We start from the raw sequence: 21,969 nt of genomic DNA, 5'->3' as shown, positions 1-21,969 counted from the left end.
GATGTTTTTCTTGGAGAGAAGTGGCTTCTTTGCTGCCCTTCTTGACACCAGGCCATCCTCCAAAAGTCTTTGCCTCACTGTGCGTGCAGATGCACTCACACCTGCCTGCTGCCATTCCTGAGCAAGCTCTGTACTGGTGGTGCCCCGACCCCTTAGCTGAATCAACTTTAGGAGACGGTCCTGGCGCTTGCTGGACTTTCTTGGGCGCCCTGAAACCTTCTTTACAACAATTGAACCGCTCCCCTTAAAGTTCTTGATGATCCGATAAGTGGTTGATTTAGGTGCAATATTACTGGCAGCAATATCCTTGCCTGTGAAGCCCTTTTTGTGCAAAGCAATGATGACGGCATGTGTTTCCTTGAAGTTAAGCATGGTTCATAGAGGAAGAACAATGATTCCAAGCATCACCCTCCTTTTGAAGCTTCCAGTCTGTTATTCGAACTCAATCAGCATGACAGAGTGATCTCCAGCCTTGTCCTCGTCAACACTCACACCTGTGTTAACGAGAGAATCACTGACATGTTGTCAGCTGGTCCTTTTGTGGCATGGCTGAAATGCAGTGGAAATGTTTTTTGGGGGATTCAGTTCATTTGCATGGCAAAGAGGGACTTTGCAATTAATTGCAATTCATCTGATCACTCTTCATAACATTCTGGAGTATATGCAAATTGCCATCATACAAACTGAGACAGCAGACTGTGAAAATTTATATTTGTGTCATTCTCAAAACTTTTGGCCACGACTGTACACTGAGAAATGATGCGTTGCACCAGATTTAGCTATTTTTCATATGCACTCCTCTACCACATAGAAGAGCATAGTCCAAAACTCACCCTCTGGGTCCAGGAGCTTGGTAAGCCCCAGATGCTGCTCAGCCAAATTGAAGGCATTCTGCAGGTTGTGGTGGGCATTGGACTTTTTCAGCTTGTCAAAGTCAATCAGGTCTGGCCTTTACACGAGACAAAGCATCATACAACAGCACCAGTCACACAGTATACCACCAAAGAATCACAAGGTAAATACCCAGATGTCATTTACCTGTTGAAATGTTAGTTATGTTCCAATATCTCAAAGATTCAACACAATTATACCACATGACATACAGTAATGCATCAATAAATCCCAAAGACACCAAAAAGTAGTTATTTTAACATTACTCTATTGTAAATAAGAAAATAAATTGTCATAAATGCGGGGGGTTGGAGGTGGGATAAAAAATATATATATTGGGTCATTACATGTGACCATATAAAGTAAATAGCAGACTGTGACATAAATCACAAAGGATAATTGGTCTGAATTACATGAGAAAAATGATCTGAAATATGTTAGGAACGTTGTAAAACGTGACCCACAAGGGCATGAAGGATAGTTGATCAAACAGACTCTTGTTACCTGTGCTTATGGATGAGGGCATTGAATGCCATGCCGTCTCGCCAACTGGTGCTGAAGTTGCGAATGTTCACGTTCGGATAGCTATAAAGAACAAAACAGAGAACAACAGATATTACGATGTGTTCAATGTTCAAATTCATTCCCAAAGCAATTTCTATATAATTCAAGATGTGGATCTTCTTCTGGAAGTTTCTGAAAGTAAATGAAAATGTCACAATGGTGTTGCTGTCTAAATAAATCTATATCTTCAGGAGGATTGTTTAAGTCAAGTGGTGGAACTGAGAGCTGTAATATAGATGAGCCAAGTCTAACTATTTCAAATCTCTAAGAAACGTGTCTGAAAGCAAGGTGACAGTCAATCCCTCACCCAGCAGTCTTCATCTGGCACCAGAGGAGCAGGGCGTCCTTGGCTGATCTCTTCTCCTTGTTGTCGCCATCAGTCTCAACACTAATGTCCTGGATCTGTCACACAGACAATGATACAACAGCACCCGTGAACAGTCTCAAATCAAAAATCAAATTTTATTTGGCACATTTGCCGAATATAACAGTTGTAGACTTTACTGTAAAATCCCTATTTACGAGCCCTTTCCCAACAATGCCGAGTTAAAAAGTAAGAAAATGTGATAAAAAAATAAATAATAGTAATACATTAAAATAACAATTACACGGCTATGTACAAGGAGTACTGGTACCGAGTCAATGTGCTGGGGGTACAAGGTAGTTGAGGGGATTGAGGTAATATGTAAATGTGGGTAGGGGTAAAAGTGAGTAGGCGATCAGGATAGATAATAAACAGAGCAGTGGCAGCGTGTGGGAAGAGTGTGAAACAGCGTGAATGTGTGTGAGTGTATGTAGTGTGTGTATGTGTATGTTGAGAGTGTCAGTGTAGTATGTGTGAGTGTGTGGGTAGAGTCCAGTGAATGTGCATAGAGCCAAAGCAAGAGAGTCAGTGCAACAACAAAAAAAGGGAGTCAATGCAAATAGTCCGGGTAGCCATTTGATTAACTGATCACCAGTCTGATGGCTTGGGGATAGAAGCTGTTCAGGAGCCTTTTGGTCCTAGACTTGGCACTCCGTTACCACTTTCCGGAGAGAACAGTCTATGACTTGGGTGACTGGAGTCTTTTGCTTCCTCTGACACCGCCTGGTATAGTGGTCCTGGGCTTTACGCACTACCCGCTGTAGCGCCTTGCGGTCTGATGCCAAGCAGTTGCCATACCAAGTGGTGTGCTCTCATACATTGCCTTACAGATCTTATTCATGTTATAACATAATCCTTATGTAAATAATTGACTGTGTAATATGTGTGCTGATAAGTACAAGTTAGTATTAGATCACTGTTATAAAGGATGAGGCCCTACAGTAAATACGCTTTTGACGCTCTGTTGGATTGAAATCAGCATACTGGCCAACTCTCCTCACGAAGAGCAACTGGGTTTGTTGCTCACATACCAATAACAACATACCGGATTCAGATAATCGAGACCCTGCTGTACACAATAGGTCTCCAGGATAATAATAGAACACTGGCTAAGTGAGCGTTCAAACTAGACAAATGGATGCACAGGAAACACAGCAATTCAATGGTTTTCAACGGGAGCAGTGCTTTGGGGGAGGCCCTCGGGTTGTGTTGCGCTGTCCGTTATATATGTTGCAAAGACTTATCCATCACCCAAAACCTAGAAAAGCATGTCTAGCAAATCATTTCTCCCCACCACATCTCTGCATCAGACATACGTTTCATGCGTTTTGGTTTGAAGACTCTCTTACCTGGAACCTGAGAATGATGGTCCAGATGAGGCCCAGGGTGAGGCGGTGGTTGCCGTCGACGATGTCATGTGAGCCCATGTTTTCCAGGTGGACCCTCTGCTCCTTGAGGAACTGCAGGGCCTTGTCCACATTCTCCAGGCAGTGGATACGCATCCGTCCCCTGGTGGGCTTGGGCTGGGGAGACAGGACAGGACACTGAACACGTCAGCTACAAGAGTTTCACACGTTTCTATTTACATTTTAGTCATTTAGCAGACACTCTTATCCAGAACAACTTACAATCAGTTGAGAGTGGCCGTAGGTTAAAAAAATAAGTTGGTGACACTTTATTTCTTGTTATAAGCATGTACAGTATGAGCCCTTACACTGTCTAATTATAAGGCTTCCCCCAAAAATTATAGGATCATACATGCTGTCACGTTCCTGACCTGTTTTCTGTTGTTTTGTATGTGTTTAATTGGTCAGGGCGTGAGTTGGGGTGGGTAGTCTATGTTATGTGTTTTCTATGTTGGGTTAATGGTTTGCCTGGTATGGTTCTCAATTAGAGGCAGGTGTGTGTCGTTTCCTCTGATTGAGAGCCATGTTAATTAAGGTAGGTTGTTCTCACTGTTTGTTTGTGGGTGATTGTTCCTGTGTCAGTGTATACCACATGGGACTGTTTCGTTTGTTCGTTCGTTTTAGGTAGTCTGTTCCTGTTCGTGCGTTCTTCGTCTATATGTAAGTTCGTTGGTTTCAGGTCTGTTGCCTTCGTTTATTGTTTTGTAGTTTGTTCTAGTGTTTTGTCAGTGTTTTCGTCTTTCATTCAATAAATCAATATGTATTCCTCCCTTGCTGCGCCTTGGTCCGTTCATGCACTACAAGACGAACGTTACACATGCTCATGGCATCATAATGCATTATACTTGTTGGCCTAAAGTTAAAAGGGATAGTTCACCCATATTACAGAAAATTACACATTGCTTTCCAGTCTATGGACAAGGTATGACAGCCAGCCATGCTTTGGTTTAGTTTTCCTGTCACTGTTTTAACATTGTGGCATAAATCCCATACAAGTCATGGTAGCGATATTAGCAAGTCCAAATCATCCAAAAATATCTGAAATTTATTGTGAGGATAATATCGGTCCCATGACTTGAATGGGAATTGTGCCACAAATGCTAACACATTAGCATGTGGAAACAGTGCCAGTGAACTAAACCAAAGCATAGATTGCTGTCATACACTTTTTTACATTTTACAGACGCTCTTATCCAGAGCGACTTCATACTTTTAAATATTTTTTTTCATACTGGTCCCTCATAGGAATCTAGCCCACAACCCTGGCGCTGCAAGCACCATGCTCTATCAACCAGCTCTACCAACATAGTTACACAGGACTTGTCCATACCTTTTCCATAGACTGCTTACAGGGTAAGGAAACCAATATGTAATTTGGGTGAACTATCCTTTTAAGTTTTAAATTATATTATTCCCATGCCATTAAAAAGCATGTTCATACTGATATGTAGTTCTGTTTTTGTTTGTACATTACATGACCAAAAGTATGTGGACACCTGCTCATCAAACATCGCATTCCAAAATCATTGGCCTTAATATGGAGTTGGTCCCCACTTTGCTGCTATAACAGCCTCCACTCTTTTGGGAAGGCTTTCCACTAGATGTTGGAACATTGCTCTGGGGACTTGCTTCCATTCAGCAACAAGAGTATTAGTGAGGTCGGGCACCGATGTTGGGCGATTAGGCCTGGCTCGCAGTCGGCTATTCAATTCATCCCAAAGATGTTCAATAGGGTTGAGGTCAGGACTCTGTGCAGACCAGTCAAGTTCTTCCACACCGATCTCAACAAACCATTTCTGTATGGACCTCGCTTTGTGCATGGGGGCATTGTCATACTGAAACAGGAAAGGGCCTTCCCCAAACTATTGCCATAAAGTTGGAAGCACAGAATCGTCTAGAATGTCATTGTATGCTGTAGCGTTAGGATTTCCCTTCAGTGGAACTAAGGGGCCTAGCCTGAATCATGAAAAACAGCCCCTGACCACTCCTCCACAAAACTTTACATTTGGCACAACCCAGATTAGTCCGTCGGACTGCCAGATGGTGAAGTGTGATTCATCACTCCAAAGAAAGCGTTTCCACTGCTCCAGAGTCCAATGTCGGTGAGCTTTACACCACTTCAGCCGACGCTTGGCATTGCGCATGGTGATCTTAGGCTTGTGTGGCTGCTCGGCCATGGAAACCCATTTCATTAAGCTTCCGACCAACAGTTCTTGTGCTGACATTGCTTTCAGAGGCAGTTTGGTACTCGTTAGTGAGTTTTGCAATGGAAGACAGACGATTTTTACACCCTATGCGCGTCAGCACTCGCCAATCCCGTTCTATGAGCTTCTGTGGCCTATCACTTCTCGGCTGAGCCGTTGTTGCTCCTAGACATTTCCACTTCACAATAACAGCACTTACAGTTGACCGGGGCAGCTGTAACAGGGCAGAAATTTGATAAACTGACTTGTTGGAAAGGTGGCATCCTATGACGGTGCCACGTTGAAAGTCACTGAGCTCTTCAGTAAGGCCATTCTACTGCCAATGTTGTCTATGGAGACTGCATGGCTGTGTGATTCATTTTATATACCTGTCAGCAACTGGTGTGGCTGAAATAGCCGAATCCCCTCATTTGAAGGGGTGTCCACATATGTTTTTATATACTGTATAGTGTATACACTTTTACAATTGCCTGGTAGTCTACATGAAATCAAAAGTGCAGTCATGGTTGCAAATTCAACCTGACAAAAAAAAGTCCTAAAAGTGCAAACTTAAATCTAATTCAAGATCACTTCAAATACATTCAAGTTTAAGTATATGACATGTATTTGATGGGTTTTATATACACAACATGCCACTTCTTCACTCTCCTAAAAGCAGAAGATGCAGCTGACTATTTAATCTGATGAAAGTGAATGAGTAACCCGGCAATAAAGCAGCCCTCTGCCCTCTGATGTGCGTGGAGACTTTACTCTGAGGTGTGGTTTTGGAGGAGCAGAAGAGGGGGGACTAGGCCTTTGTGCAGGCAGGGGGAAGTCAACCCTATTCAATCAAAACTGCAAAAAATTGGAAGCGGGCACGTTTGGATTGAAGTACTCAGCAAAACTGTTTTTCACTGTGTTGAAAGAAGAAAATGTATCCCCGAAAACAGATGATGGTTTGGATTGAAGAATTCAAAAATGTACTTACTGTATCTTAACACCATTGCATTGACACCCAAGTGAGAGTGAAAGCAAAATCCCTATTCAACTCCTATTGCTGAGTCAGTCAGCACAATACACTGCTGACCTCTAAGGCATGTGTGTTTGTCTCTATCTCTGTGTGTGTACATGTATGCCTGAGTGTGTGTCTCTGTGGAGACACACTGGCATGCTGTGTGGTGGCACAGCTCTTTGAGATGCAGATTTATACTCTGTAGGAGCACCAGCTGAGTAGCAATGACATAAGCACTTTTCTACCAGACCATGAGATCATGTACAGGAAGCATCATTCCTACAGAATCTACAGGTTCACTTTACTTAATCATTGAAAGATGAGGTACAAAATGTGGGGAGACCATGGCTTGCATTTTATATGCAGTGTATGTACCCACACACACAGCTGGGTATTCCACATTTTAGCAGACGTTCTTATCCAGAGCAACTAGGGATAAGTGCCATGCTCAAGGGCACATCAGATTTTTCACCTAGTTGGCTCAGGGATTCGAACCAGTGACCTTTCGGTTACAGGTCCAATGCTCTTAACCGCTGGTAAGCACATTCTGTATGTATAGTATCTTGAATTATGTCATAAAAAAAGTGCTAGGTAGTGACAAAAAGATATTCAGTGCTTATGAGCAGTGATGTACTGGTAAAAACATAGGTGGGTAAACTCTTATAGCTGTAAATAAAGTAGTAGTCCCTATATTTTCAATACATTTTCCTGCAGTAAGTGGGTAAATGCTCGCACAAAATAAAAAAGGTCTGTAAATGACATTTAGGTGTATTTACCCTCCACTACACCACTACTTCTCAGTGCTTATTAATACATGACTTGTGTATGATCTATTTACTGGTTTCCATATCGTGATACCTGAAGACACACATAACAGGGTCAGAAGAACATTGGTATGGGGCCTATGCAAGTCGAATCATCCTCCTATGTGTTGCACAATATCCTGGTAACCTAATATGGTACCAGACCTGGGTTCAAATAGTATTTACAATCTTTCAAATACCTGGAGTTTTTGCTTGAGCCTGCCTGCAGTGCCAGATGGGCGGGGTTTGCAGTTTTGGGACTATTCCATTGTTAACATTGCGCCAAGAAAGCTCAGTCAAGCGCAGCTTAAGTATTTGAACAATTCCAAATACTATTTGGTCCCATGCCTCTACCTGGCAAATAGCTGTTACCTGCTGTGCCTAAACTCAAATCGAGTTACACATTGACCAGGAAAGTGACAAATTAAACCCGGCACAAGGCGTACCCAGAGGAAGTAATTCATGTCTTGTAGTCCTTTTTCACAATAGGAAAAGCAAAAATAAGAGTTGAGGATTACAACAGCCAAGTACCTTAATACAATACAATACAAAAGGGAAAGCCCTTTGAGTTTTGAACATCAACTGCTGTTTGTAATTGCACACATGGATTAACCCAATAGCCACATGGCATAAAGCCCACAAAGTCAACTCTGGACCTCAAAGTCAGTTCCACTGTCACACCCTGATCTGTTTCACCTGTCCTTGTTATTGTCTCCACCCCCTCCATTGTTATAGCCCATGTCTTGTATGTTCCAAGTCAACCAGCCTTTTTCCCGTACTCCTGCCTTTGCTATTCTCCTTTTTCTAGTCCTCCCGGTTTTGACCCTTGCCTGTTCTGGACTCTGTACCCGCCTGCCTGACCATTATGCCTGCCTTGACCTTGAGCCTGTCTGCCACTCTGTACCTCCTGGACTCTGAACTGGTTTTGACCTTTTGCCTGTCCACGACCATTCTCTTGCCTACTCCTTTTTGGATTATTAAACATCGTAAACTCCAACCATCTGCATCTGGGTCTCACCTTGTGTCATGATATCCACATATCCACATTTTTTCATTGTTCCCCTCTAATCAGGGACTGATTTAGACCAGGGACACCAGGTGTGTACAATACATTCAGGTAGAACAGAAAACCAGGCTCGGAACCTCATAGGGTAAGAGTTGCGTACCCCTGCAATAGAGTATCCTTGGTAGATTACATTATGGGATGTGCCTTGTTGGGTATTTTCTAATAGAGTGAGATATCTTATCGGGCGCCTTGTACATGATAACAAGCCTGGACAGCGGAACCTTTGATGATATATGGCTTTGACCGTGTGAATATCTTTTCCCGACATCAGCAACAACAAAAAAATCCCAGACAGCCCACCTGCTTCAATAACTGCACTTTAGTAATATACACTGAATGTACAAAACAGACTGACCAGGTGAATTCAGATGAAAGCTATGATCCCTTATTGATGTCACTTGTTAAATCCACTTAAATCAGTGTAGATGAAGGGGAGGAGACAGGTCAAATAAAGATTTTTAAGTATTGAGACATGAATTGCGTATGTGTGCCATTCAGATTTTGAATGGGAAAGACAAAATATTTAAGTGCCTTTGAACGGTCTATGGTAGTAGGTGCCAGGCGCATCAGTTTGAGTGTGATAAGAACTGCAACACTGCTGTTTTTTTCACAATCAACTGTTTCGTGTGTATCAAGAATTGTCCACCACCCATAGGAGTGGTAATTGAATGCGAACTTCACACAAAAAAATGGAATTGTTAAAACCTTTCTAGCCTGTCTATCTATGGGAAACAGAGTTGACGTGTTATGCTCAACCCGCTCAGTTTTCCACCACAAAACACCAGAAAATTGCAAAAGAGTAGAACGAAATGACAAGCTTTTACACTGATTTGACTATTAGACGTTCAATCTTTCTTTATGAAAAAATATTCAAAAATAAAGTTTCACCTCCTCAAAATGAGTGTTCAGTTCACGTAACAGGGCTGACCTTAAAATGGGGGACAGATGTAAATGAATCAGTAATCACAAGAAATAAATTATCTTCAGAAATGACAAACTAAGGCTTTACAATGATGGTGAAACTTGGAGAAATGTTGTCGTTAAGTGGATTCAAATCTTCCTAGAATTACACAGGGTTGACGGAGGGACATGTCAAAATGCTGAATTTTGGCACTTTAGTATGTCTTTATTCATATTAATTGAAGTATTCAGTTACTGTGTATAAATACTGTGTATTAAAGGGCACTTCATTTAACATAACACGCTTTTAAAATGCAATATAGGTGCAAAACTGCTACTTAAAATATCAAAATGGACGCAAAAGGCACTCTTTTCGTGGAACTACCCTCAAGTATCTCAGAATAGAAGTTCTGATCTAGGATCAGGTCCTCCCTGTCCATGTAATCTTATTCATTGTGATCTAAAAGGCTAAACTGATCCATATAAGCCCGGGTAGCACGGTACTCACCAGTTTCTCCCCAGATAGCACCTCCAGCAGTTTGATGAGCATGCGTCCATCACTCAGGTCCCTGTACAGGTCCGTGATGCGGCAGGACACCCGGGAGAGGTGAGAGTTCACCCATTTGGTGAAGGTCTTCTTCTGCACCGCTTCGCGCTCATCTGGAGAGAAAAGAAGACAGGGAATAAAATGAAGAAGGAAGAAATAAAGAGAAGCTATGTCAAAGTGATATGTCATTCAATTAATTGGGATATGAAACAAGTGAATTCCTGATGACGGATAAGCAGAGTTGGGGTAAAAAAACAAAACATTTTAGCAGACATGCTGATCAAGAGAGACTTACAGGAGCAGTTAGGGTTAAGTGCGTTGCTCAAGGGTACATCGGCAGATTTTTTACATAGTGCGCTCAGGGTTTTGAACCAGTGACCTTTTGGTTACTGGCCCAACACTCTTAAATGCTAGGCTACCATGCTGACCTATGTTTGCCAAATTAGCAGTGTTGGGGAGCAGTGTACTACATGTAGTTCAACTAGTAATTAAACTACATTTTGCAGTAGCTTGGTGGTAGATTAACTAAATTAAAATCTTGGTAGTGTTTGCAATCGTTAATTGCTTTTTGACCATGTAGCCGTGTAGCTAACTACTGGAACTACACACTACTTTTTTGGCAAAAAGAGAAGAAAATATGGGTGGAATACTCAGTATTATATAATTTTTGGGGCATCAGACATTCCTAAATCTCACTTGAAATATCGTTTTTGTGTTTAAGAGAAGGATCTGTTCTTGCAATTTGTAATCTATGACTTTTAAGATATAGATATTATAATTTTTCCCAATATAAGCTTTGATGTAGTGAACTACTTTGTCAAAGTAGCTTTAGTTAAGGCTATGGAAGATAATAATGCTGGAACAAGACATTGAAGTATAGTCAACAGCTCACACTGTCCCTATACAGCCTGGTCTTTTAATTTCAAGTCTGAAATACTATAGAGTAGTGATCTAACTAATCAACTGCTGTAATCATCCCCTGATTAACTGAATAAGGTGTTTTAGTGCTGGGCTAAAGCATATTTAAAATGTGTACTCCCTGGGTCCCCAAGGTTAGATTGAAAATGTCAATAAGCTTGTAAGACTGCCCTTCAGATGTAACACTTTTTACGTAAACAAAATAAATACTGTGTAGCTAAGTATTGTGGCAAATGATGGAACCCATGTGTTGTTATATACATTAACAGTAATGATACTCATTGTATAATTGTGTCATATGAGAGTTTTTGGTCATTGTGGGTGATTGGCCCGCTTTGTCACATGCAACTCATCATCCTTTCATGATCCAGATATTAAAACAACTAGACTGGATTGGGACTGGTGGCCTTGCCTCTTCAGACCAATTGCTGAATTTCTTACGGCTTCCTCTCCTGGTCTCTGGTCATCTCCACTGAGATGAAGGAAATGGACAGGTGAACGCAAATGCTTGATAGGGGGTCGACCATATTGTTTGCCATCTGTTCTGGGTTCCCAGGACAGTGTGCATGAAAGTGAGGAGACAAGGGGAGAAAGCCACTGCAGACTAATGAGATACAGCCATAGCTTTAAAATGAAGGTGGGAATCCTGTTTATGTTCTGGGCCCTTGACAGGGACAATGCCCCACCCTCTGGCTCAGAGTTCATATCCATGAACACAAGGCGGGTTTATTTATAATCCTCCCCAATTTTCCTGTTATTGCATTCCTTATCCCTGCAAAGACGTAAGCATGTGATTTGATTGTTCATTTGCCACATGGCGGAATGAGAGAGATGACCTTGCCGCATGCAGGGCTGGCTGCACCTTGCGATGAACTCCAAGGCCCTCTTGACTTTTTTGTTATGAGTGATTTATTTGACACGTTTGACGGTCTTGCCGAAAGAATAACAATTGGAGAAGGTCGAACCTATTCCTCACATCCCCCCCATTCCTGCAACATGAAACGTTATATCAACATATGAAATAAAAAGGTATCCTTTGACTATAAACACTATTGATTTGGAATCGACCGCTCAGTTAATACTGAACCCTGACCACAATGGTACTGTGTATGACTTCACTAACTAGACTCAGAGCCAACCTCCTGCCTGCTGCCCTACCCCTCGGGGGTACAACCAGCTATCATCACAGACGCTGCTGAGGAGAGGACGGCTCATAATAATGGCTGGAAAGGAGCGAATGGAATGGCATAAACACATGGAAACCATGTGTTTGATCTATTTCATAAAATTCCACTTATTCTGCTCCAGCCATTACCACAAGCCCATCCTCCCCAATTAAGGTGCCACCAACCTCCTATGCATCCAAACCCATTTCTGTGGCATTATTGCAACATGGTAACATCACCACAAGCGTTACATAGAGGTACATGCTAGTGGGGATTTTTTAAGGAGTCTTCTGTGAGACAGGAGGACAAGACAGAGCTGGACAGAACAACAGTGTTCCTCTCCTCCATCACTGCCCTAGCTCAACTCCGGGGAGGGCTAGCTAGAGGAATGTTGCACTAGCATCTGGTCTTGTCATTAGGTAAACACACAGCTCCCGTACTATTAACACAGCTTGAAGAGTAAGTTGTAGCTGTTTAACTTCTTATGGCTGCAAGGGGCAGTATTGAGTAGCCAGTTAAATCGTGCCCATTTCAAACGGCCTCGTACTCAATTCTTGCTCGTACAATATGCATATTATTATTACTATTGGATAGAAAACACTCTCTAGTTTCTAAAACCGTTTGAATTATTTCTCTGAGTGAAACAGAAGTCATTCTGCAGCACACTTCCTGACCAGGAAGTGGAATGTTAGAAATCGATGCTCTGTTCAACTTCCTGCCTATATATGGGCATGATACGTAAGAGTCTACATACACTTCATACACCTTACCCTGGTTGTCAAGAGGCGGTGAGAGAAAAAAAATTGTGTTTATCTTGGTCTGAGGTGGAATTAAAGCTCTTTGTTTGACGTGACCGTCCACTTCCTGTTTCTGGAGCGCGCGAAAGAGGACATGGATTTGCCTTCTGTTTTGCTCTCGTTATGGACGACTAACATCTCCGTCTTAGATTTTATTTGATACATGTGACCATATCATCGTAAAGTATGTTTTTTCAATATAGTTTAATCAGATTATTGAAATTTTTTCGGGAGTTTTGCCGTGTTCCGTTCTCTGACTTTGTTTACGTTGGAGAGATCCGTGCCACTTGGCAAGTGCCCATGCTAAATCAAGAGGGAAATTTGCCATTCCAGATCCAAACAACGACTGTTCTGGACAAAGGACACCTTGTCCAACATTTTGACGGAAGATCACCAAAAGTAAGAAACATTTTTTGATGCTATTTCTAATATCTGTCGTGCATGTGAACTGGTCGTGGGCGCCCAAGTGTTTCTGGCTATTGTGGCCATGCTAATATAACGCTACATTTTGTTTTCGCTGTAAAACATTTAATAAATCGGAAATATTGTCTGGAATCACAAGATGCCTGTCTTTCAATTGCTGTACACTATGTATTTTTCAGAAATGTTTTATGATGAGTAATTAGGTATTTGACGTTGGTGTCTGTAAATATTATGGCTGCTTTCGGTGCAATTTCTGATTGTAGCTGAAATGTAAACTATGATTTATACCTGAAATATGCAAATTTTTCGAACAAAACATATGCTATACAATAAATATGTTATCAGACTGTCATCTGATGAAGTTGTTTCTTGGTTAGTGGCTATTTATATCTTTATTTGGTCGAATTTGTGATAGCTACTGATGGAGTAAGAAAAGTGGTGTCTTTTGCTAACGTGGTTAGCTAATAGATTTACATATTTTGTCTTCCCTGTAAAACATTTTAAAAATCGGACATGTTGGCTTGATTCACAAGATGTGTACCTTTCATATGCTGTATTGGACTTGTTAATGTGTGAAAGTTAAATATTAAAAAAAAATATCTTTTGAATTTCGCGCCCTGCACTTTGAGCTGGCTGTTGTCATAAGTGTACCGACGTCGGGCTTGCACGCCAAACAGGTTAACAACAAAAAACTGATGCCAATGAAGACGATTTCAGGTCGTTCATTAAAACAAGGCTACGTCAGGTCGTTTGTCATTTTTCAAAGACCTCGGGCTGATGGGAAAATGATAACCATATCCCCCTACTTGGCCCTTCGAGATACTGCTAAGACAAATACATAATTTATTATGTGAAATGACAACCATATTTTTAAAATGATTCCAATGTCATCTCAATGCCATTTTTAGCAGATGATCGCTTTAGGACCTTTATGCAATAGAGGAAGTTCAATTCAATCAATACTACTAATATTTTTTGGGGGGTTGAGTACCGCCAATTGAGATTCTTAGTTTGTGCTATAAAATGGCTCTGTTGGTATAAAGAGGTTTTAGTATCAATCGTTATAGTAAGTAGCTAGGTTTCCATCCAATTGGTGACAGATTTGAATGTGAATATTCAAAAATATGCATAAAGAAAATATGCAAATTTTCCCACCAGTGTGTGTTTCCGGAAAACAGACTTTTTTCGGATAAAAATCAGTGAGTGATGATCTAAAGTTCAATGTGATTCCAACTCTACAAATAGTTTTGTCACAAAATAGCAGTGATGTAAAGTACTTAAGTAAACATACTTTAAAGTACTATTTAAGTCGTTTTTTGGGGTATCTGTACTTTATTTTACTATTTATATTTTTGACAACTTTTACTTTTACTTCACTACATTCCTAAAGAAAATTATGTATTTTTTACTCCATACATTTTCCCTGACAACCAAAAGTACTCGTTACATTTAGAATGGCTAGCAGAACAGGAAATTGGTTAAATTCAGGCACTTACTGTATCAAGAGAACATCCCTGGTCATCCCTATTGCCTCTGATCTGGCGGACTCACTAAACACAAATGCTTCGTTTATGTCTGAGTGTTGGAGTGTGCCCCTGGCTATCCGTAAATAAAAAAAGAAAATGGTGCCGTCTGGTTTGCTTAATATAAGTAATTTTAAATTATTTATACTTTTACTTTCAATACTTAAGTATATTTTAGCAATTACATTTACTTTTGATACTTACGTATATTTAAAACCAAATACTTTTAGACTTTTACTCAAGTAGTATTTTACTGGATGACTTTCACTTTAGTAATTTTTTATTAAGGTATCTTTACTTTTACTCAAGTATGACAATTGGATACTTTTTCCACCACTGCAAAACAGCATATGTGCCTACTCTGGTCTTAGCACGTGCGCTCTAGCCAACAGCTCGTAAATACAGTGTGGGTAGGCTAGTCTAGATGAAGAGATTATTATAGATAAGGGTAAAAATATTTATATTTGTCAAACAGCAGTCAAGCGTCGATCATCGTGTCACCAGAATAAGACCCTCGATATTTATTGGAAAGGAGAATCAAGATCACTGTGCACATTCACCGCCCTGTGAAGTTCATAAGTTATTTCATATTTAGCCTAATAAACTGCATGGTTTCCCAAGTTGTAGTTTTATTTATTTAATTTTTTTATATACGTTTTACTGACACAAAAATATCCCACCCTGTCTAGCGTATTTCGTTTTGTCGACATTTGGAGAGTTTAGCGACAAATTTGATGTTTCCATCAGGCCTGTCGTGACATGTACTTTACTAGCATAAAAAGGTTGGATACAGGCCTGTCGTGACATGTACTTTACTAGCATAAAAAGGTTGGATGGCAATTGCATTGGAACGTACATTCATTGGAGGGTACATTCATTGTACTTTGTACATCGTACTTACCCCTATTTGACGCTGTTCTAATCCAAATTTCATCTATATGAGCGCATGGAATACACTTTGTTTCACTTTGCATCGGTGCTGTGTCAGTTTCTGTGTCTTAAGTAGAAATTGTCCACAAATATTGAATTGTAAAAGTCAGTTATATTAATTGAAGTGCCCTTTAATATGGACCACATGGAAAATTCAATAAATCAGATTTTTATATGAGTAAAGACTTGCTATTAGTGATTAATTTTATGCAGAAAAAAACCTGTCCCTCTTTTAAGGTCAACTGAGGGAAATGTTTATCATTTTATACAGGAGTAATAAAGGCCTAGTGCACTAATTTGGTGGGAATGTATTTTTATTCATTTTTTAAATATTTTTTAAATATTCATTATCTCTTTATTGTGATTTATCAGGGGGTGCCAGCACCCTCAGCACCCCTACTTCCCGCGGCTATGCAAATGGAACCAAATTTGTGGAATAACCCATACATTCAAGTATATCCACTTATTTATCGGAGGCTATTCATGAATGTCTTACTATTGCACTGATTAATAGTGTCCTTTAGTCCTAATCGTGTTGGATATCACTCTCTTCCAGAGAAAATCATCCCAAGTTGTGACCTTGACTTGACCCACAGCTCTATTGTCTTTGGAGTTCAGGAACAAAGAAGCAAATCTAACCAGCTGGGATATGAGCAGTCTGGTCATCATGACTGACACAGAATAGAAACTATTGATTTATTGACGCATCTTGTATCTCTATCCTGGGGGCTAACTCTCCGGTTCCCAAAAGCGAATCTCTCATCTTATCTCAACAGGGATACACATTCATTCAAATTCCAGTTTGGTTTTTTTTCTCTCTGTTTTTTCCTCTTTCCAGGTTTCGGCAGGAAAAGGAGATCTTGATTAGGGCACTACTCAGGAATTGCAGAGTTCACTTTGGATCACTACCTCACCCTTAGCTGGTAGGAAATACTTAACGTGGTGAAAGATTCCATTCTGCACCTCTAAAGCACTGTTCGTGTTCAAAGCTAATTACCTATTGACAAGATTTACTCCTCTCATATTCTGCAGTCTGTATTTCAACCACTCTTGTGGGGGAAGTCGAATGATTGGCAGAGACTGAAAACAATCATTCAGAGGGACAACAATAACAACAGCCATTTTGTTTAGGCCTAGATATACATATTATATGATATAGCATTCATTGGCAAACTAACAAATGAACAGACTAGAAATCAGTATCCAAGGTTGAAAAACAAAGGTGGAAGACTGGACATCTTAGTGAAGCAGTTCAAAGGTTGCTTCCTTCTTCCCTCACTGTTGAATCAACATCCTGTGGTGTGGCGGGCCAGAAGATTGAAATTCTTCCTGTGTGTAAGGGCTGGATTAATGGATGAGGTCACACTGCCATGTTTAGGGGTGACTAACCTCAGGACAAATGCGTTGTCAAATCAACATCCAACTTTGGTTGATATTTGATTGAGTTGTCAGACAGGAAGTCAACTTCATGTAAAACCTGAAATGCTATTGTTGATTGAAAACTAGATCGAAATTATACAAAAACTGTGTGTGTTAATGATGTTTTGCCAACAAACCAGCAATGTTGATGTAATAACATTATGCTGACAAAACACATGGGAAAACAAGGAAAACATAAATACCAGCTACCGTACTTGACAAGATGTCTCCATTTCATAAAGTGGATAAAGTCCCTCCATTGATAGAAGGGTAAAACAGATCATCAATCAGATAAGTCATGGTGTTATGGCAGATGGACTGTTTGTTCTTTAATAAGGCCTCAGATTATCACAGGCAACTACCAACAGCTATATATTTCAAATCAATGACTCAACATCAACATTTCCCCGGCAGTCAATGCCTGGTAAAAGGGAAAACAAAGCACTAAACAGAACATGGCTTTGTGTCCATTTACACACAGTTAAAACATTCACTACATTTCGGTATCACTCACTCTTATTTATGTCTTTGTTTTATCTGACATGTTTTATCATTACTTAAAGTAAAGATGTGTTTGAAAACCTCAAGATCATTCTTACTATTTTCAAAAGTCATGATAGCACTATATTTTACAGTACAGTTTCCACTGGTATTTACCTGGTATTAACTAGGACGATGGCCGGAATTCAATCCAATCACGCTTTGTCGACATTGCGCCTTTAAAGGTAATTTCCGATTTAGCCGACATATGCAGCGTTTACTGTGAATGCGTCGCAAAAGCCCGGGAACATTGCCTTTAAAAGCTGCATTATTGACCAAGCAGTCAGATTTAATCCCAGCCTATGCACATATTATTCTCTGGTACAGAATTCAACAACTGAGGGCATAACAAAGGTTAACCTTCAATGATATATTTCGGAGTATCCTGCAAATGGGGAGTCAAGGTCAAATAGTCAGTCAGCGTAGCTAAATCGAGTAAATCAAACTTGTTAAGGCCAGAACTGCACTCTTTTTCAACACGCTCTCTCAAGTTTGCCCCCCTTCCCCAACCAACCCATTCAAAGACTTCTTCAGTTCCATGACTTTGTTGCCTTTTTTTTTGTCTCTCCATAAAATATTTTCTTGCCAGCAGAACAGACATTCATTTAGAGACTGACTGTGGTGGAAACCGGGGTGGCAGGGGCCTGTTTGCCGACAAAAGTAGTACTTCAGCACTTAAGTCTGTGTGGTGGTAGTCCAGGTCATTGGTGTGGAGAAGTAGCTACAGTCTGGTACAAAAGCGACTGGAGTGCATCTAATAACTCCTTTTTCACTATTGTGCCGACCCAAACAATACAATGTTAGATCGGATATTGTCTTTTCACACTGTCCTTTCCAGCACGGCTTTAGCAACTATGGTGGATATGTAACCGAGCCAGCGCAAGCTTGTCAAAGCAAATTATTGACCTAAAACCCCCACTTCAAGGACCCAGATTAAGCCTACTCCTGGATAAAACGGAGCAATGGAAAACCTCCATTAAAAGTGCTTTTAAGTACAGGAGTACAACCAGCCTTAAATGTATTAGATAAAACTGAAAAATACATGAGACCTGACAATGCACTTTCAATTTCCTTTCGGTTGATACAGCCACGGGACAGCTGTACAAAATTATTGTCTAAATGTTTTTCACAGTTCATGTCTGTTTGTAAAAGGTCACTGGCACAATGACACCACGGGGTTATGCTGAAAATATAACGCTTTTATGAACTATGAACCAGAGAGCTCTGCCTAATATCAGGTCATGCGATAGACTAGATTCCTGTCCAGGGGGTGCATTTGTACATCAAGCTGTCTCACGCTACAGAAACAGGAGATAGGCTCCTGTTCCATGACCAGTTCTGGGTCAAACAAGGCTACTACTTACTCTGGCTACAATCAAGGGTCACGGGGATACAACCAATGGTAATCCTACTTCCCTTACACTATGTCAGAAATCTTCAGTTGAACGTTACTGTTCCTAGATCAACATTTGTTATTTATTGAACCTTTATTTAACTACGCAAGTGAGTTAAAGAACAAATTCTTATTTACAATGACAACCTACCCCAGCCAAACTCTCCCCTAACCCGGACGACGCTGGGCCAATTGTGTGCCGCCCTATGGGACACCCGATTGTGATACAGCCCAGGATTGAACCAGGGTCTGTAGTGACGCCTCTAGCACTGCGATGCAGTGCCTTACACCGCTGCGCCACTCGGGAGCCAGTTACAGTAGTAGTGTTGCTCCACAATTTCAATTATCAGCACACCAGGTCAATCCATAAATGTAGTCATATCTTCACTCAATTTAAGAAATAAATATGACGAAGCATAACTATTTCAAGCTAGCAGTACATGACACAAGAACAGTAATCAATAACGTTGACTCTGATGTTTTATCAATTCAGTCATCCCATGACTTTGTAAAAGCCAATAGACCAGAGGGTGAAAGTTCAAGTCTATATCTCTCAGTCTTCCTTTTCATTCTGGCTGCTTTACAACATTGGATGGGAGGTTTCAGCAGTCCGTCAAATCTACACAAAGCTACATATTAACAAACGGCACACATTCATCCAGTCGTATCCACGTAGTTGTTGTGGCCAAGTTTCTACCATTCAAGTGAGCCAAACTGGACACATTCTGACCATTGCTGTAAATTTAATGAGCTATTAAATGAAAAGGGGACTTACATATAAAATGTACAGAAGAGACACATTCAACAACACAAATAGTGCATTCAGACACAATTATTCATAGAGAGACTGAGTTAATGGCTGATATTATCATGTGGCAAAGACCACATTCTCTTTGGGATGAGAGAAACCCCAACAAAGATGTCGACAAAAGACATCCACATGTCATCAAGGACAGCAGGACTATAAAAAAAAATGTTACTATGATAATGGTTACCTTAGCATGTTCATTTCTGATTTTTTCTGTTGCAGTCTAGCCTGGGGTTCATCATAATGAAAATATGAAAATGAATGTCAAAAATGTATTTAGAAAATAAGTAATTTTATAGTAAATATACTAAACAAGAGTAAACAATATCACACAATATAACACAATGACATACTGTATAACTAATAGTAAGATATGCCTTTTTATGTAAAAGGCCCTTATACTGTGTAAAAACATGTTGTTAAGCGCTATCATTTCCTAGAATTTGGCTCCTTGAAAGTGTATTTCCACGGGATGGCTGGACAAAACAACCACTCCCACCTTCCCTGTCCCCTCTCATGCTATCGTTGTCCTGACTACCCACTAGGAACTAGCATGCATGCCGTTTAGATAGCATTGTGGATTGTGTGTTTGTAGACAGAGGGCCTTTTTCGAAAACAGCTATTTAGTATTTTATTGTCAACATTAAATGAATGTCCCCCCAAAAAAGACAGCCTTATAATCCAGTCTGAAAGTCATCCTTTTGCCAGATCATAGTGCTGCCATACTAAACGTGTCATATCCACCACTAACAGTTACCGTTCCCTTTAGGATTATCTAAGAAGTAAAAGAACAACAATGAAATATAATGCTCTTCATCCACATAACATTACCCTGATAAAAAAAACTGCCAAATTCAACACAGACAATCTAGAATTCTCTCTCTAGACTCCACCGTCTATATGCTGACAGAGCATATAGCATAGCAACACCTACAAACAAAAGGCGCCTGCAGCCTCCAGCATTCACTTACCTTGAAGCTGTTTAAAGCGTCCTTCTAACATGTTGTAGTTGAAAGCCACCTGAGCAGGGTAACCAGAGTCCGGCTCGGTGAATTGTACATCTTTCCCACCCAACTCCCAGTCCATTTCCATAGTTCCAAACTAAAACTGGGACCCGCTGCAAGAAAATTTCCCCTCAGAGAAAAACACAAGCACAGCAAGGCGAAAAACGTAGGGAAGTTGAGAAGGGATCCAATGGGCTCTTTTAGCCTCCTACCACCACCACCCTTGCTACACCACAAGCCCCAAAAAAGAATCCAGTAAAAGTAACAAAAGGAAGTAATATTCTCAAGGACGCCACTCTTCCCAGAACAGCCACTGAATGAACAGGAGTGGAGAAGCTGGATCTGTGTCAGATCGGGGGCACAACATGCTTCTTCTTCTCTCTTGATTGTTCTGTCTTCCCTCTCAACCCATTCAAAAGCAGCCTCCACCCCACCCCCTCTCACGCCCCTCTCCCTCTAGGTTGTGAGCTGCTCACCCATTCAGGAGTGCACACTTTTGAGTGGTATTGTGGTATTTCCCCCCCAAAAAAATCACTGCACCTCATCCTCAACTGGCAGACAGTTAAGGAAGGTATCCAATAAAAAAGAGAATCAAAGGGTTTTCCTCACACACAGCACACCTTTCATAAGTCTGCAGGGAAAAGTGGAGGAGGGGATGGGTTTAGAGAGGGAAGAGGCGTTTGTAATTTCGTCACTGGCTAGCCACGGCCTGGGAGCTCAGTGATGATGTCACCGCCTCATTTCCATGCAGTGGGGAGAAAGAGGGAGGACGTTGGGTCGTACCAAGCCTGAAGAGAGGAGGGGGTAGAGGGAAGCTAGCCAGGATACAACCCTGCCAATTCCCAGCATTGTTGTTCAGTCAGTGACAGAGGAAAAATCTGTCCATTCCAGAAATGTATAAATGCTGGTTTTAAATAATGTGAGCGACCAATGTCCTGTCAAAAAGTGACCCTACAAACATCCTGTTTCAGAGGTGAACTGAACGCCTCCCCCTCTTTCTTCCAAATGGATGAATAGTCCGCATATTGGCCCGTGAATGGTTGCTTCCCAAACAAAGGAGGAGCACAATCAACCAGTTTCCACTAGGCAGAACATCACAAAACGAAAAGGATTCTGATTACAAATCAAACAAATAGCCAAGGTACCTCAGCGAACACTGCCAGGGAAAGGACAGACATAGATTTCTCTCAAAGCAGAGACACTTTCTATAACAGTTAGTGTTTCATATTCTGAGCTAGTCATTAAAAAAGTGTGGTCACACAAACAAAGTAATTGTAAAGTCCAGATAATCCTAGTAAATACAACCAAAAAT

General features: G+C 40.8%; 1 protein-coding gene across 4 annotated transcripts in view; it reads right to left on the bottom strand.

Moving 5' to 3' along the window:
* The window catches only part of LOC129839348 (spectrin beta chain, non-erythrocytic 1), a 118,511-nt gene that overhangs the window by 63,671 nt on the left and 32,871 nt on the right, over window positions 1-21,969 (bottom strand). For 2 of the 4 annotated variants that reach the window (XM_055906724.1, XM_055906722.1), the window contains exons 3-7: window positions 9,698-9,849; window positions 3,169-3,342; window positions 1,763-1,857; window positions 1,396-1,476; window positions 834-949 (exon numbers count right to left, since the gene is read on the bottom strand). In XM_055906724.1, the coding sequence (XP_055762699.1) occupies window positions 834-949; window positions 1,396-1,476; window positions 1,763-1,857; window positions 3,169-3,342; window positions 9,698-9,849 (618 nt within the window). Of the gene's footprint in view, window positions 1-833; window positions 950-1,395; window positions 1,477-1,762; window positions 1,858-3,168; window positions 3,343-9,697; window positions 9,850-20,624; window positions 21,068-21,969 lie in introns of those variants that run through there. The other 2 variants (XM_055906725.1, XM_055906723.1) reach the window with 2 other exon arrangements.

This window comes from Salvelinus fontinalis, chromosome 40 (assembly GCF_029448725.1).
Source record: "Salvelinus fontinalis isolate EN_2023a chromosome 40, ASM2944872v1, whole genome shotgun sequence".
Taxonomy (NCBI): domain Eukaryota; kingdom Metazoa; phylum Chordata; class Actinopteri; order Salmoniformes; family Salmonidae; genus Salvelinus; species Salvelinus fontinalis.
The sequence above is the reverse complement of the archived record's forward strand: the minus strand, read 5'-3'. Positions and strand labels throughout refer to the sequence as shown.